The sequence below is a fragment of the Aythya marila genome, assembly GCF_965140915.1.
Source record: "Aythya marila genome assembly, chromosome: 10".
Classification (NCBI taxonomy): domain Eukaryota; kingdom Metazoa; phylum Chordata; class Aves; order Anseriformes; family Anatidae; genus Aythya; species Aythya marila.
Genome location: NC_139051.1, coordinates 14457488 through 14475032, shown reverse-complemented (window position 1 = coordinate 14475032; position 17545 = coordinate 14457488). Strand labels below are relative to the sequence as shown.

Genomic DNA, 17545 nt, shown 5'->3' with positions numbered 1-17545 from the left:
TTAAGCTATTGCCATAAGCTGGAAGACAATATGCAGCTACACTTCTGTAAAAGTATTTCTAACCACTTGTAAAAGAAGCTGTCAGTAGTGCCAGGTTGAAACAAGTCCTCTAAACCAGTACCCACCACAGTTTTGAAAAATCCTAAGAACTGGAAACTGTTGCAGGATAGGATAGCACAGGGTGACATTTTTTGTGTAAAATAAATTTGTGGGAGGAGAAAGTAACAGCTTTACTCTACATAATACAACCACTCTTGAAACCTCATAACTTCATCATCTAATTAAGTATTAGGCAGCAGGATCCATAGCTATTGCACCTTTTGACCACTATGACATACTTCCACGACCTGCCTAAATATTGTAACTTACTATGTCCATGACCTGCTTAAATATTGTAAGTGCCACCACCCACAAGGGAGACTGAAGCTTTGTTTTACAAATTCAGTTCCCTTTATCCTTTTTATCCTTTAAAAAGGACACGAGTTTTTTCAACAGTGATCTCACTTGACAATGCCCAGGTATTGTGTAGCAACACAGTCCAGGTGCATGGAAAGAGAAAAGCTAAGATACCTATCGCTCTGAGTGGCCCTGGTCTTGGGCACTTTCATTCCTAAAAGGAATTAGTACTTGTAAGGCAAAGGGATTCCTCCAGCAGGGACCATGATAACCACGGCTGTGTTCCTTTCAGACATACTTTATCCAGTTACCAAATGCTCTCCACCAACATTGGGGCTGCCTTAGCAATACAACCCAAAACCAAAGGCAGTGCTCACTGCTTAAAAGCAATGCAACCATCCCTTCAGCACTTGGCAATTTACTTAAAGAAGCCGCAGGGCTTTTTGGTGCTATGGAAATTAATAGTTGTTTCTCCCTAACTCTCCACAACTGTTTGACGTAATACTTACCGTCTACCAGTCTACGCCATAGCCCTGGCATAGATTCTATTACCATATTTAGCACATCACCATACAAAAACCTTTTGTTATGATAAATTCGAACTAAACCATCGTGTTTTCTGACGCTCCTTTTTATACAAAGCTTGGTATCCATCTCTTTGCATCTATTAAAAATTAATGTTTCATTAAGGGAATAAAAATTAAACAGTTTCTCTTCTGAAAAAGTGAGAGCCTGGTTTTCACTTTAACATGAAAAAAACATGAAAAATACAAACTATAACGTTTTTTGAAAGTTCATCCAGCAGAGGAGGTCAATGGATAAATATGCTTTTTAAGCTGGTCCAATCTATCCAACAAGATAGAAATCTGTCCTCTTTACTACCAAGGAAAAGGTTCCAGTTAGAACTTCACATTTTCTTCAAGAAATTTCAGATGGCGTGCCTTCGCACTGTAACTTGTATACTTGTCTCCCATATGCTCCCGCAGCTGCAGCTATTTAGAACACAAGAAAAAAAACACTAAAGTCACTGATATCAAAAAAAGCAGGAACAACCAAAATATTAGCTGAACTAAATATTAATCAAAGCATTCAGCTGAAAGCAGCAGGTAAAGTTTTACTACATAGAGGCAAGGCAAGAAAAAGGGAAAAAGAGTCTGTTGTCTGAAGGCAAAAGATGTTCTAAATCCCACCTAACAATTTTACATATAAATCACATGGCTGTATGGTTGTATTTACCCATGCAGTAAGTTTAGAATCAAATGAGGTAGAGGTATTGTTCACTGACCTCTATTAGAAACAGATATTAAATACTTCCTCACTTTAGACATAATGGAAATCGTGCAAGTAGTATGAAGACAAACTTACAATTCAAAAGGAAATCATTAATGGAGAATCAGAGTAGAATGACTCACGTCCCTTTCGTTTTCCACAAACTCAGGGACCATGGTACAATTCTAAAGCTCCTATGGTTCCTGAAGAATGTGTAATTGAAGGTGGTCTATATTCAGAATCAAATTTGTTTAAGATTGAAAATTACAGTATTCTTAGGTCTTGGTCTGCCAGTGAGTATATAAACACTTTTTGGAAAAAGAGTGATCAAAATTAATTTCTTATAAACCCAGATAAGTAATATGCAAGATATTCACCTCTCTTTTGACTTCATCATCTTCTTCCATAATGCTGTACACCTTCTCAAGAAGTTTCACTCCCAATCCTTGCACCACATCAGATCTCAGGATTTCAACTAATCTCCTAATCTTCTCAGGACCTGATAAAACATCTACAGAAAATAATAATTACCAAAAATAAAATAAAATTTTAAAACTGCTGCAGTAATAATTAGTTTCACTGTACTCAGTTTTCATACTCTGCCTAGAAGAATATGGGACAACACTATTACCACAGAAGACCAGTTGACAATTTGCATGAAGTAACCATATAGCTAGCTAGTCAGATCACAGAATGAATCATAGAATGGCCTGGGTTGAAAAGGACCTTAAAGATAGCTAGTTTAACCCCCCCCCGCTCTGAGCAGGGTTGCCAACCACCAGAGCAGGCTGCCCAGAGCCGCATCCAGCCTGGCCTTGAATGCCTCCAGGGATGGGGCATCCACAACCGCCCTGGGCAACCTGTTCCAGTGCCTCACCACCCTCTGAGTGAAGAACTGTTTTCTAATATCTAACATAAGTCTCCCATCTTAGTTTAAAACCATTCCCCCTTATCCTATCACTATCAACACATCTAAACAGGCATTCCCCCTCCTGTTTATAGACTCCATGTACTGGAAGGCCACAATGAGGTCTCCCTGGAGCCTTCTCTTCTCCGGGCTAAACAAGCCCAGTTCCCTCAAGCTTTCTTCATAGGAGAGGTGCTCCAGCCCTCTGCTCGTGTAGATAAATAACGATCAATAACCGTGGTGCATCACTCAGATGCTAACTCTTAAGACACTGGACAGTACGCAGTCACAGCAGGCATGATGCACACTATTAGTTCTCTATAACTTCATTTCAGGTGGCTCCTGTGCAAAATATTTTTCATTCAAAAAATTCTCTAATAGTAGAATACCATCCAAATATTTTAATAATAATTCAGTAAGAATGAAATTCTATTGTTGTACAACCCTTCACTGTATTTAAGGCTGACTTGTGCTCTATGTGCAATTCATCTTTATCCACAATTCACAAAGCAGTTTTACTACAGAATGTCTTAAAAATCTTATTTCAAAATACTGAACATCAGCACAAGTCACACTGAAGAAAATGTATTGCAGGTCAGTTTTCCCTCTTCATTAATAATTACACAGATCCTTTCATTGGCAAGTAAATCGCAACTAGAGCGGTTCTGTAAACAAAATTATTTAGAAAGCTGTTAATATCTGGAAGTAGTCAGAGTGTATTGATTGCCTTCTGTTGCCCACTAGTAGGTTTTCAATTAGCCAACCATTCATTTAAAGTAGTAACAGACCAACAGACCTGAAGGAATCTCTTGAAATTTGAATTCCTCTGATTCATCAGGTGATTTTCCATGCAAATTCAAAGTGTCTCGGTATTTTCTATGAAGTTTAAATTCTGGGGCTGGAGTCGAGGCTACACAGTGTTCAGAATTCTCCTTAGAGTCCATTTTCAGTGTCCAAGTCATTAGCTGCACCAAGTCATTCACTTCATTCATACTGCTTTTTCTAGGAAAGGAGAAGTGAGATGTAATTCAGTACTTGTATGATGCAGCTTCCACCTTGCATTCAGTGGATTTTCACTAAGTTTAGTGACGTCCTGCGACATAATCCATGTTAAATTACTTCTTGTGATGCCGTTTTATCAGCAGCAGCATCAGTAGCATTTCAGCTAATAATGGATCAGAATCCAACAATCTAGCAAAAACGTACAATCCTTTCAGCTACTGCTGCCAGCATAGCTGCACTCGTGGTAATGCAATGAATAAGATTTCTTGAAGAAGCTGCTCACATTGACAAAACCTGAAATAAGCTATTTCAGCCTCATTCACAGTGGAAAGGAAAACATGTTGGCACCTTTGCACCATGCTTTTAAAGGATCCTGACAGTAACGTGCCCTTTGATGCTGGAAGATTTGTTTCCTGGGAAGCCTCATTTGCCAAAAAAAAACAGCTTCACAATCACATATCCCAGGATGTGCAGCACAAAAAGTTTATTGTCACAGAAGGACAACAATCAAATTAAGTTTTTCTTTTGTATCACATGCTTCTTCAAGCACTATGTAAAGATAAATTGTGAAAGTAATGCCTGCAATTTTTTTTCCCCATTCCAAGTCAAGGTCCAGTACAGTAGATAAAACTCTTGCATAGTATTACACCAAATACTTACTTTTCCTTGGAATCTCCATCAGACTTATCTGTAGAGCTTGTGGAAGAGCTTAACTCCTCATCAGAAAGGCAATGGGCCACTCTGTTTTTCTACATGAAGAGAGAGTAGAAGAGATAGACAAGAATTCTAATTTTCAGAAGTACTTTATCAATGCAGCATGAACTACTTTTTTTTTACATGGAAAAGAACCCTTTCAATAGAGTACTTTTACAGACAGTGAGACAGTGATAATATTCAAAAGGGGTAACCTTTGCTTTTAAAAACAAGCTAATACACAGGACATCATGAACAAACTTTATGAAATGCTTATTTGTTCATAGAGTGCTTACTTGGTCATACAGTTTTAACAACTAAGTGCTTTACCAAGTGCCTCTATTACAACTATTCAATCACATATGCTTGTCAGCTCTTAGCCAACTATATTATACATGTATATTCATTATCCTTAGCCCACCTATTGGTCCTTAACACAAAGATTTTAAATACTTTTATTATTATTAGTTAGGTTTCCAGCATTCCCTAAATATATACATATATATATATATGTATATATGTGTGTATATTTATTATATGCAAGGGATATAAATAAGGTGACTTTAACCACTTCTGTCTCTACAGTCTTTTGTTGAGTGCACAGCACCACACACAAAAGCATCACTAGCATACACACATCCAACTAGTGCATACTAAACTTACGTAATATCAATTTGTGAATGCAGATCAAGTTTTGCATTTCACTATCAGTTAGAAGCATATATATGCAAATAAAACATGCCAAACACCTTCCATGCAAGTGCTGGGTTGAGAACAATAAAGCCTAGACTTTGAATTTAAGAATAAAATTTCTTTTACAACTATGAGTATTAATAACATTCCCCAGATGTTGAAGATTTTGCCTAATACTTGTTCGTGATGTTAAACAAGACATTTTAATTAGACAACACCGGTAGCAACATAAACTATTCAGTTTTCTTTTAGCAACAATTTCTTATTCTCAGCACATAAACATATCCACTTAACGTGACTGCATATTAAAATGCGATGTTCAAACACTACTACCTAAGCAAACTTAGATGTATGATGCTAAAGGTAGCGCGTTCTTAAGATTAAACAAAAATAGGTGATTCATCTACAACCAAAACACAGTTCTCAATATATTTTTTCCCTACCAAAACAAACAAATAAGTAACAAAACAAAAAACAAACAAACAAAAAAAACAGTGCAATTAGTGCAATTCAGAGAGTCCAGAACAGTTAGCCCTGTCTGTGAGATCCCTCAGTCTTTGTCCCTCACAAGTGGAGTGAAAATGCACAACAAGCCTGGAATTTTAAGCTGAACTAGCCAAACAAAAAGGCAGATTACAGATCTATACTCTACCCAAGGCCATATAAAGCAATATATGCAGAGAACTGTGCACTCTTATTGACTGACATTTTTCTTTTATTTTTCTTCCCGAATTGTGCCTGTGTCGACATATTTCAAAAGCAGATGACCCCAGTTTACCTGAGAAATACTGGGATCTGATGAGGACTGAGCAACTTTAACATGATTTTCCGTTTGTGATTTTCCTTCAACTACTGCACTATTTGCTGTTCGTCTTGCTGGAATCACTGAAAGGATGACATTTTTACAGTATTTATAACTTAGCTGCTTGTATTTTGAATTAGTTTCATGCTCATGCAAGAAAAAGTCTATCACGTGGGAAAAGACAGGCAGGTAGGTAGTCTGCTAACAGAAAACACTGAAGCTTCTATCTGAAAGGTGTATATTCTGTGCTTCACATACATTTCAAATACAAGTTGTCACCACTAGGCACAACCAAACACAACTAAATAAGAATTAGAAGAATACAGAGATGTTAACAGAATGTTTTATTTGACACAGAACTAACACCCGTAGCGCATCTTTCTCAAGATGTTAGTGAAGAACTGACAGCAAGTTAGAATTTCTTCTCAGAGAAGTTATCAGCTTATCTAACATGCAAACATAAAAATTACCAGAGGGAAACATCTCTTCCCGAGACTGTTTTAGCCGCCTTCGTTCTCTTGCTGACAAGGGCCGCTCCTTTAAAATAAGTTAATTTGACAGTAATTAGCAATTCTCACAATGGTTTGGTTATCTATCAGCTATAAAACAGCAACAAAAAAAAGCTTCCTTTGACTGATGCAGAAGACCTACTAGAGTAGACCTTCTGATTATCTAACAAATGCTGTATTATTTGTTATAAAACAGTCTTAGCACACAAGACTAATGTACATTGTAGAAAAGAAGCCTCTGCCCTCCCTTGTTCAACACAGAAGCCTCTCATCCAATATGGACTAGATGGTCATCAGGTAGGAAGTTGCTATCTATTTCTTTACTCACTGTGCATGCGCTCCAGGAACAATCTGCTCAAAAGCAATGAGAGACAAAAATATGGTGTCACAGTATTTAGAACTAACCTTTGAAATGGCAACTTGACTGTTTTTGGTGCTGTTTACAGATTCAGAGACTTCAGCACAACACTCCTCTGCACATCTCTGTACTGTCTTTGCATTCACATTGGAAGGAAAAGGTGAAGGCTGATGAGCAGCTGCTCTGAACTTGAAAGAGAAGCAAGCAAGAATTTATAGTTGTTTTTAATTAAAAGTTAAAGTATTCTGCAAAAGAGAAGACATTCTTGCATTATAAGGTTGGATGACAGAGGTTTGGGATCCTACTGATACCTCTCTTCACAACTCCTAACTTCATCTCTCCCTCTCTACACTTCTGCTTGCATCCACTTCCCTTCTCTCCATCCCTAAATTTCATTCCCCTCCTCCCAGACTATTTTTCATCTGATGCCTTTCCACAAAGAAGTTTCTCTGCTCCTTGTGGAAGCACTGACAGGAGACCTGTCTTAGGTGCACATGTAAGGACCAACATTTCCATTTTACAGTTTGCACTCATAAGCCTAGGCAGCCTTTACATGTGTCTTGTCTAAAGTACTAGTAGTCTTCTGCTTGCTACAAGCAGCCTTGTATGACCAGCCAGGAAATGTACTGCTGAGTATTCTGTAGTCACAAACATCCTGAGAAGTCCCAGCAGAAATTGTTAGGAAAAACTGTAGCACAGCAAAGGCAAAGACAACACTTCACTGTTCCCTTGCACCCACCTGATGTGCCCAACTCACACTTGTGAGGTTTGCTGAGGTTTTCAAAGGCTGCTCATAAAGGACATACTGAGTGTTCTGCATTTCGTTATCAGTGAAATTAAAGAGATGCACATAAAACAAGAAAAGCATAAAACACTTTTTTTTTTTTTTTTTAAGAGTACCATTTTTAAAGAGTAAAATAGTCTTCAAGGAGAGAGAATTCTGATTTATCATCTTTATTATCTGCACCTTTTCTGAACAGACTTCAGCTAGCTCTCTTTTCTTCTGCCGTCGCTGCCGTGAGAGAGAGGGTTCATGGGCAGAACTATGAGGCTGTAACTGAGAAGTAATTTTTTCCTGAGCATCTCCTGAAGCTCCATGACAGACATCATCCTAAGAAGGTAAAGTATTTTTTCAAAATGTAGGCACTTCTTAAAAAATAAAAATAATAAAAAAAAAAAAAATCAGTACAGGCCATTTTACTACTTGGACTACATCCAACTTAACATATCACAGGTGCAATCACAATAAACCCTTGACAGACAGAAAAAAATATTTGCTGTACCAGTATTTTTAAGGTACAAAACCTGCAAAGAAGGACACTTACTTGAATTACAACAGGAACAAATGGTGCTAGTAGTTTTTCAGTAGAATCCAAACTCTGCAATAGATAATGATTTCTCATTAGAAAAGAGTGTATGAAAATTATTTTATAGATCAAAAGGTAAAGAAAAGGCAATCACCATCTAAAGTAGAAGAGCTTCAAGTGACAGCTGTACAGCCAGAAGAACAGACCTACGACCTTTAAATCCAAAGTATAAGACGTGAGAGAAAGAGCTACGTTTATAACTGACACTTTAGAGATTCAGTAGGATGAGATCAAGACTTTTCCCAGTTGTCTCAGAAGACCCCTTTAACACTGGAAAAGAGTACAGGCTAAAAACAATTAGCCAGCATTTCTGTGTCAGTTACTATCTAAAGAACAGCACTACGGAAGCCTAGAAAGAAGTTGACATTTTTAAGATGTACTGATTTTCCAAATCACCAACATTTTCATAAACAGTGAAAGAATAAATGAAATTAATAACAGCACAAAACAGCCTGCCTTCAAGAGAAATGAAAGAAAGCAGGCAAGCAAAAATCTTCCAGATTTCCATATCACCATTCCTTTCTCCTTTCTTTTATGCCTCTTCCCATCTCTTCATCACCTGTCTGCCTTCAATCTCCCACTCCTCATCCTTCACTTTTTTTTTCCAGCCTTCTTCAACATTTCATTAAGTGTCTGACTATAAAAAAGTGAAAAGGGGAGAAAGTATGTGGAATAAATCAGGAAGCAACTCTAAGAGCTATTTAATCTGTCCTCTGTTCTCTTAACACCTTAGGCCTAAGCCTATCCGTTTAAATATCCAAACCATTCAGTGAATGTACTAAAACAGTCATGAATGCAAAAGAAAAGCCTCTGGGAGTCCCACTTGTTTGGCTGTTTACACCTGTTGCCCATCCAAATCAGGACCAGCTCAAGAGATCAGCCAGTTCTACTTAGAACACGGAACAAAGATGTCCTTAAATTATTCTTGCCACCTCTCTTCTCAGCTGGAAAATAAAATTCTAGTTCCTTGTAAAAACAGCATCTCCATCATCTAGATGCAAGCCTAAAACTCCTCCACCATGTTGCCTTTGCAGAGCTGAAGTCAAGGCTCCCAGCTATTTAAACCATCCCAACAATTGTATCATCAGCATCCTACTTGGATAGAAAACTATTTTGAGCAGCCGCTCTCCCCGTTTTAACAGCTGACGATTAGTTAAATCCAGTTCAAAGTCTATGTAAGAATGAAGGCATTACCAGGTCAGTTTGCTTTTGGTCTTCTGATATAGGCTGCAGGAGTCTCAGAGTATCATCATCTTCTTCTACAGCAGCAAGAGATGACAGCTTAGGCACAGCACTTTCTGCTTTAAAAGCTTGCTTTGTTTTTTTCTGTAGTCCATCAGCCTTAACTGGTGGACTACTAGGTATTATTTTAGAATTCCCTGGAACATTTACACATTTTGCTTTATTATTCTCAGGAATATGATCACTGCTGCACTTCTCAATTTCATAGTTCCCCTTTTCAGATGTTAAGATATCAATATTCACTTCACTGATTGTAGCTAAAGACTCTCCCAGGCTGTTTGAATCATTACTGCTTGGTTTTGTTTTCAACTCAACAGGTGATTTCTCTGGGGCACAAACTTTGGTGGCTTTATTTTTGATGATGCAGTCTTCTTCATTCTAGAATTACAAGAAAAGCAAACAAACAAAAATAAGAATTACTTTTTGGGCATTATGCACATATGCAAGTATATTCCAAACAATTGATGAACGTCATTAACATACTAATTTATGTGAACTGTAGTGAAATTATCAATTACAGATTAAGAGCTTCAAAAATGCTGCAACCCACGTTTTTGAAGAGATATAGACTCCATTTCAGATTATATATTTCAGGCATAGGTTTATACACCCACTTTTCGCCAGGACCATGAAAGAAAAGTTATATTCACTTGGCTCCTCTGTAAGGAAGGAGCCAACAAGTACCAATAATTCTTCAAGAGCTACTCCACCAAACATTCAGTTTTTCCACACTGTAAGCTTAAACCCACAATAACAGAGCCATTCCAAAATAACAAAACAAAATAAATAAACATGCACAAGATTAATCACAATGTAAGATTCATTCTAACCTCCGGAAAGAATTCCAACAATAAATAATTTTGTGGTCTAACTATAATTTTTTTTTCCAGTCAAAACCATATAGATTTGAAAATGATTACCACTTGTCATCAAGTATTTGAAAAAATATTTAACCTCAAATCCTTCATGAGAAATGTAGAAATATTTTTTTATAAACATGCTGCATACAAAAATTAAGTACATCATTACAACTGCAAATTTATATAGAAATAATTCACATAATGGCCCACAAATGAAAACCTGCATGTTGTTTAGTTGGTATCTTATAGATAAGATACTGCAATTAGTTTTTACTGACCCACAGCTTTTTTATTTACTTCCATTCTTGCCTGAACACTATTCCTTCATTAATGTGAATTTTACACACCACTAGGAATCAGTTCCACGTTCTCATGAATGCCCAAGACATTCCATATTATTTAAAAACAAACAAAATAAAAACACACACACACCTCTCAATGTATATATTTTTTTTTTTAAGAAAAGATTTTTTTTTTGTGGGGAGGAGGGAATATATCTTACAACTTTGTATTTCCTGGCTTGCTCAAAGGAGTGGTTTTCGGGTGTCACATTCCTGTTACAAGTTTCTTTCTTTACTGAGACCACAGAACAAGGATCTTTAAGTTTAGAATCTGCTGTTTTCTTATGACTTTTGGCTGCTTTCCTGCAAAAACAAGCAAACAAACAAGAATAAAAGTTGCTCAGTCAACGACCACCACCAAGACCTTAAGGTATTTCTTTATAATAATTAAAAAAAATAATAATAATAATCTAATCCAAACAGCTTACATACACAAAATACAAGATACTAGACTTTTTCAACAGACCTTGTACAATGTGCTCATTTTCACCTCCATAAAAGGAGTTTATAAACACTACGCAGACCCTAGCAGCAGCGTTCATTTGTTCTGTACAGCACCAAGACTACTCCTATATGGATGCAGTAAAATAACTGACCAAGCGTGAAAACGAAAAATAATTAAATCAGTGAATACCAAGAGGAACTTGGTATAACAACTTCCAGATGATAAAGGGCCTCAAAGAACCATACAGAAGGATGGGTATTTCCCATCACTTTCTTGAAAATACTGGTGCTTTTTTTTCCCCCCTTTTCTCTGAATAAGCAACGCAATCCAAACCATTGCACAGATTTAGTCTGTATTTGCCAGAATAACTATTTTCCATTCCATCTCTCTCCTCTTTCTCCAAGACTCTAAAGAAACTCATATGTTCATTGGTTTGCATCTGCACACAATAGAACTAATGTTATCCTGCTATAAAAAATAGGAAAAGTTATAAAACAAAGATAACAGTAAACACAAATATTTTGTATAAAAACACTCAAATGAAAATATCTTACGCCTTCGTGGCTTCCAAAAACAAAGAAATTTGGTGCTTGATATATGGGTGTCTTAGTATGCTTTTCACACTAGGCCTTTCCTCAGGCTTTTTACTGAGCATGGTTCGTATTATTTCTACCAAATGTGGGCTGTAATCCTTTGGCATAGGTGGTAGCTGTAAAAGGAATAGGAAGTCTGCTATTATTTAACTTATTTGTCATCAGGGGCTAATGCTAGATTATTTATTTATGCACAACAGTTAGATTCAGCTAGGTACTCAGCATAAGTAGTCCAATTACTCATTCAATGATAGATTCCAAAGTACTTAACTACCCATCAAACAGAATATAGAAATTTTAAGCGTGTTCTCTACATTTTATTTTTTTTAAATTAATATCAGCAGTTAGAGTTCTGTGAATAGATGCAAGAGATTTATATACATTAAATCTGTTTTAACTTCATTATTTAAATGTCTTTCTTGCTTTGGTGTATAGGTCTTACCTAACATGGAAATGGCCATCATGTGAACAGTGACGTAAATCTTTGTACAACGTTTAAGCCAGAAGCAAATGAGTAAGTCGATCATCTCAGAACTCTGAAAATTCATTAGTACAGTAATTGCACAAAAGGGTAACAGACCCTAGCAATATCTAAAAATTAATACTTTCCTGAGTCTGGTATTACATCATATACCACCGGGAAATACCAGTCTTACACAATACATGACATTGTATGCAGCACACAATATATTTATTTCCAATTGGAAACAGTTGTCTCAAGTTACTAGATAATCCAAGCACTGATAAAAATATGTTACATGTTTTTACCTTTCCTTCAATTATTCGATAAGCCAAAGAGTTCATGTCTTTAGCATTAAAGGCATGTTTCAGTGTAGCCATTTCGTAAACGCAGCAGCCTAATGCCCAAACGTCAGACTGAAAAAAAAAATGGGGGGGTGGGGGAAGGTGTTTAGGAGGTTTGTAATACAGGTAGAAGTTTTATCTTCACATTTAATCACCTTCAAAAGTCTTCAAAGAGGCTTATTATATGGCAATAAACTAATTAAGAACATATTTCATTGTAAATTTTTGGCTTCAATCCCACTCTTTTAAGCTTGATTAATCTTATGCTTTTTAGAGCACATTTGCCTTATTTTGTTGTATTTGAAATTCACAGTAACACTGTTCATTTCTTTATTTTATTTTTTTTAATGCTGCTGTTGAACATAAAGCTTCCTGGCTGTTATGTAATAATTTAGAAAAAGATATTAGCCTCTGTTAGACAGAGGTGTTATTTACATTGGCATGCTGCTATAGGTCCAGGCTGACTGCTGAACACCTTGGCTGTGATAAGGTATCACATGCTAGTAATTGTCACCCACTGCAGCAAACACAGTTTCAGAAATAAAGGTCCATGCCAATTTCTCTCCTGTTTTTTCTCTGAGAACATTAGAAAGAGTCAAAAGCAGTAATAAATTAAAAATAATACTTAGGATTGTAATATCCTCAGGCATTACAAAATAAGTTGCTTAATGAATTAGAAACAGTATTTGCATCAACTTACTGTACCTTGCAATTGTAGGGCTTGTTAGAAAAGAGTTCAGGGCTCATGTAGTATGGTGTGCCTATGAGAGTGCTGGCCATGTCGTATTGGTTTTCTAGCACTCTGGCTATTCCCAGGTCACCCACTTTGATTATATTTGTTCGTGTCAGAAAAACATTTTGAGTTTTAAGATCTCTGTGCAGAATGTGCTTTTCATGTAAATACTGTGAAGGGAAGAAAAAAGTATAGATGGAGTTAAATAACACAATTGTTTCTCCACTGAAAATTAAAATCAAGTTATGAGAGTCAAAGAGGGAAAACACATAAGCATAGACACAAATATCCCTATAAAAGCAAAACAACTGCTGTTAGTGTAGAATGTGGTGTTAGTGACGCACCAGAAAAAAAAGGAAATAAAAATGTAAGGCTAAGGCTCAAACTCTAACACACTTCTGCTACCTCCATTTCTTTACAAACATGGCTTAGCCTTTAGTACAAAGTTTTGGCAGAAAATACATGTACCTTGTGATGTTGTCTAAATAACGAAAAAGATTAGACTTATATTAAGCAAAAACAGGCACTGCTGTTGATGTGCATGTATCTGGCCACAGGAGGCAACTTTAACATAGAATTTTGTCACATTTCTTACCTCTCAGTGTTAATAATTCTAGCTTGTCTTTTTTACTCTCACTATTAAAGTACGATAACCACCACCTATATTACTGAGATAATACTTAATAAAAATGAATTTGCAGTTTAAATTTACCATTTAAAAACACTAGTGAAATCACGTAACACAACATGCTCCTGAAAGCTTTAAAAAAAAAAAAAAAAAAACAAACACACACTAAATTTTGTAATTTTGATCCATAATTTCAAACACTGTGGAGGTTACTACTGTCTACTGTGATAAAGAGATGCACACATAACATGTGATAGCAAATTCTTACCTAAAATAGTAAGTTAATTTGATGGAAATGCCCTATGAACATGTTCAATGTACTAATAACCATTGTACTTAGATGCTAACACAGCCAGACTTGAATTCAAACTGTGTAGCCTAACTGTGGAATTTTTAAATGCGGAAAGAGACATTTTTTTTAATCTTAAAATAACTAAGTTATTTGTATCTTACCTGCAACGCCATTGCAATCTGGACAAACCATTCCACCACCTGACTCTCTGGCAAAAGTTTGCCCTTCTGCTCCTTGAGTTTGTGGTACAGATCTCCTCCTTCACAGAAGCCCATAACAATATATAACAGTCCGTCTTCCCCCTGCCAGGACTCTCTGTAGGCAACTATGTTTGGGTGCTTCAACTGGGATAACAACTGTGCCTCTTGCTCTGCTGCTTTCCTCTCCCGGATGGAAGCATTTTTAAGGTTTAACTTTTTGATGACATACTGTAAAAAAAATTGTAAGACAATATCATCAGAGATGAAAGTTACTATGTAGAAGCTCTAGGAAATTCCCAAATCTAAAGCAAAGTCTACAAAACAGTGAACCACAGGAGAAAAGCTTCCATCACAAACAGAAAGCAGAGAGGCAGTCGGGAGGGCTGGTACCATTAGAATTACTCTGAAAAAAAAATACATGCACATGTAAATATATATATTTTCCCCCACGCTTGAGAGCATATGTAATTTAGGTTAAACTTGCCCTAGGCATCAGATAACCATACTATCTATCTGTTGCATTTATGAGGTTCTGTATATGCAGGTATAAACTTATTCAAAAATAAATGAATCAGAAGGAAGCCCCTTGGTCACACTGAAAGAGCCAAAAGGTCTCATGAAAGCTGCTATTTATTCTCCCTAGTATAAACTACAACAAAAATTCACAGAGAATTTCAGATTTCAGCAAAAGTATCGCTGAAGCCAAAGATGAGACAATAAAATCCATGGTGCATATGAATCATACACAGCACCAATATTTAGGGCTGACCTAGTCCCCTTTCTGATGTAAATTTTGTGGCAATCACTTCTAGGGAATCAGCTTCTCATGGAAGAGCCATGGCATGGTATATACACCTGACCCCATTCTTACCTGCGAGTTTTTCATTTCAAAACATTTAAAATAATACTTTCTTACTCAATTTCTGTTCTGTTTAATTCAAATGCTTAGGCTACCTACTTCCTAGGTGGGCCCTATTTATTCAGTCCAGCACATTTAATCAGAGTTGATGAGAACTGCCCCCTATACAGCAAGGGAACCAATTACACAGAAAGCAACAGTACCTCCAAATTTTGAGCATGGTTTTCCATTTCAGAAGTCAGCTGGACAAGCTCCTCAATTCTTGTAACTTGTGACACACAGCTCCAAAGGGAAATATAACAAAACTAATCATGCACTGCATCATCTAAGTTTAAAATAAAATAGAAATATTGCAACTACTGTGTTCTATGTGACAAGCCAACTAAAGCTTATCTTTGGGGATGGAAAGCAAGAGCTTTTAGCTTTATTTCAGCATTCTGTCTCCAGACTACATATGACGAAAATGCAAAAAATATGCACAAAGCGTAACTTGAAATTTGGCATTGCCTGCATTTGGTTTAATTAAGATATTACCCTAGAAAGATTCCCACAAAATCTATTGAAATGCTCTTCTGCCTTACTTGACACCAAATTATTTGTAAATTGGATTTATTTATTTATTAAGTTTTTAACACCCAGAGCCACTCAATCCCCTCAACAAAAAACAACATTCATATAACAGCAAGTACAATTGAACAAAATATAATTATTTTTTTCAGAGAACACACAGCACTCTGCAAAAGTGACAACTAAAAATCCTGCTCGTCCTGCTGGAGAAAAAAAATGTTTATAAAAGCACTGTTGGCACAAGATAAGACGCATGACAACGCATCAAATATTTAAGTTAAAATACCAACGATAAGGAAGCGAGGCTGTTGCCAGTGTTAACGATCAGCATGACAAAGAGGTGAAATCCAAGGACCTGCGTACAGCAGAAAGGTACTGTTTACTTTTAGGACAGTGAGGTTAGCAGCCCTTTGAGGACACCCGACTGTGCATGGTGGGAGCAAGCACTGCCCTCACTGCCACCAGCCCCCTGGTGGTAGGGATTTGCCTTTGAGTGCCCGGCTCTTCCCTGCCTTCCCCCAAAAAGGAGGATCTGATCTGCGCAAATGCTTCTCCCAGCATCTCCTGCCAGACCATGGGCACAAGGCTCACGCCTGAGGCCTGTCGTACTGCTCTGTGGCTGCTCACTATCCCCATTTCTTTAGCCTCTTGCAGTTTCTTGCTAACCTTTTTGGCCAGGCAAGCCAAATTTATGTCAAATACCCAACAAAAACGTGTGCAACAAAATGTTATGCTTCAACTGGGTCATGGCCAAAACTTTGCTGAGTTCTGCTGTGGTCAATACAGCAAGCACAAGCTCTGTCTTCCTCCAGCAGAGCTGATTGTTAGGGAAAGCCAACGCCAGCTTTTTCCATCCTTGCTATCATTTCTATTTCTGTCACGCCTCCAAGTCTCAAAGATAAAAAGTTAACGGTAACAAGCCAGCAGCAACCTCCTGTACTCTGTGCTAAACAGACCCACGTGTATTTCATTGACTACCAGATGAAGGTCTTCCTCCCCAAAACGAGGCATTAAAACAAAACAAAACAAAACAAAAAAACAACAACAAGAACAAAAACTTTTAGATTAATATGTTTGTTTACATGAAACAAACCAGCCAACTGTCTTCTTTGAACTTTTACTACAATCCTCGGTGCACAAGGGAGCAAACCCAACCAGGCCCAGCCCCCCGCCCCCCTCAGGGCGGGCCCGGGCCCCTCGCTACCTGCTTGCTGTCGTGCCGGTGCCGCACCAGATTCACCTCCCCGTAGCTGCCCTTCCCCACGGCCCGGAGGAAGCAGTAGGCAGCCAGGGGCATGGTCCCGCCGCCACACCACCGCCCTGGTCCCCTCAGCGCCCGGTGCCGCCGCCCGGGCCCGCCCGGCCGGCAGCGCGCCCGCCGCTGCCATAGCGACGTCCCGCAGGGCGACCGCTCCGCAGCCATTTTGGAAGCGGGTGGGGCGGCCATCTTAGGAACGGGCAGGGGGCCTGGGGGATGTGCGAGGCTCGCCTCGCCGCTTTTTAAACACGAGGAACAAAGCAGGTCCCTCAGTAACAGTGCTTCGGGGTCAGCAGTGTGCTGCCTGAGTGCTGGGCTGCCTGGTCACAGCTGCCCCACAGAGCCACCACGTCACCTTCGGATGGGACGGAGACTTGCTTGAGAAAGCTCCAGAGTGGTCTAAAAGGAGCTCGGTGCCCTCTTGTGTAGTGTTCCTCGCACACCTCTAAAAGCTAACTGCAGGGAAAATAGAAGTACCCCAGGGCGAAGGGAAAGGCTGAATTGTTCAGCGTAAGAAGGAAAATTAATTTTGCCATTAGCATACAGGCCAGCACACAACTAAACACCTCCCCTGCCATAGTAACCGCCTGACCTAGCAAAATGCAAATTGATGAGTTTTGCTGGCAGTCAGTTCTGTACATTTCAGTTGTTGGTTCATTCACGTGTCTAGTTAACTTTAGTTCTTAAAATTTTACACTGTGCCATTTCACCTCTATTATTATTACTG

At 38.0% G+C, this 17545-nt stretch overlaps 1 protein-coding gene across 3 annotated transcripts; it reads right to left on the bottom strand.

Moving 5' to 3' along the window:
• Positions 1-762: 762 nt before the first annotated feature.
• NEK4 (NIMA related kinase 4) lies at positions 763-16890 on the bottom strand. 3 transcript variants are annotated; one of them, XM_082768526.1, is made up of 17 exons: positions 16765-16872; positions 15197-15275; positions 14096-14362; positions 12987-13184; positions 12246-12353; positions 11439-11593; positions 10601-10742; positions 9191-9616; positions 7955-8008; positions 7597-7740; positions 6677-6817; positions 6233-6299; positions 5739-5845; positions 4235-4323; positions 3369-3574; positions 2043-2176; positions 763-1388 (listed from the first exon to the last, which is right to left on the bottom strand). In XM_082768526.1, the coding sequence occupies exons 2-17, from the start codon at positions 15221-15223 to the stop codon at positions 1296-1298; spliced, it is 2358 nt and encodes a 785-aa protein (XP_082624652.1). In that variant the 5' UTR covers positions 15224-15275; positions 16765-16872; the 3' UTR covers positions 763-1295. The 3 variants fall into 3 exon arrangements, with proteins under 3 accessions (XP_082624652.1, XP_082624650.1, XP_082624651.1); XM_082768524.1 differs by lacking the exon at positions 15197-15275 and having other exon boundaries at positions 16765-16890; XM_082768525.1 differs by lacking the exon at positions 15197-15275 and having other exon boundaries at positions 2043-2164; positions 16765-16890.
• Between the last annotated feature and the right edge of the window lie 655 nt (positions 16891-17545).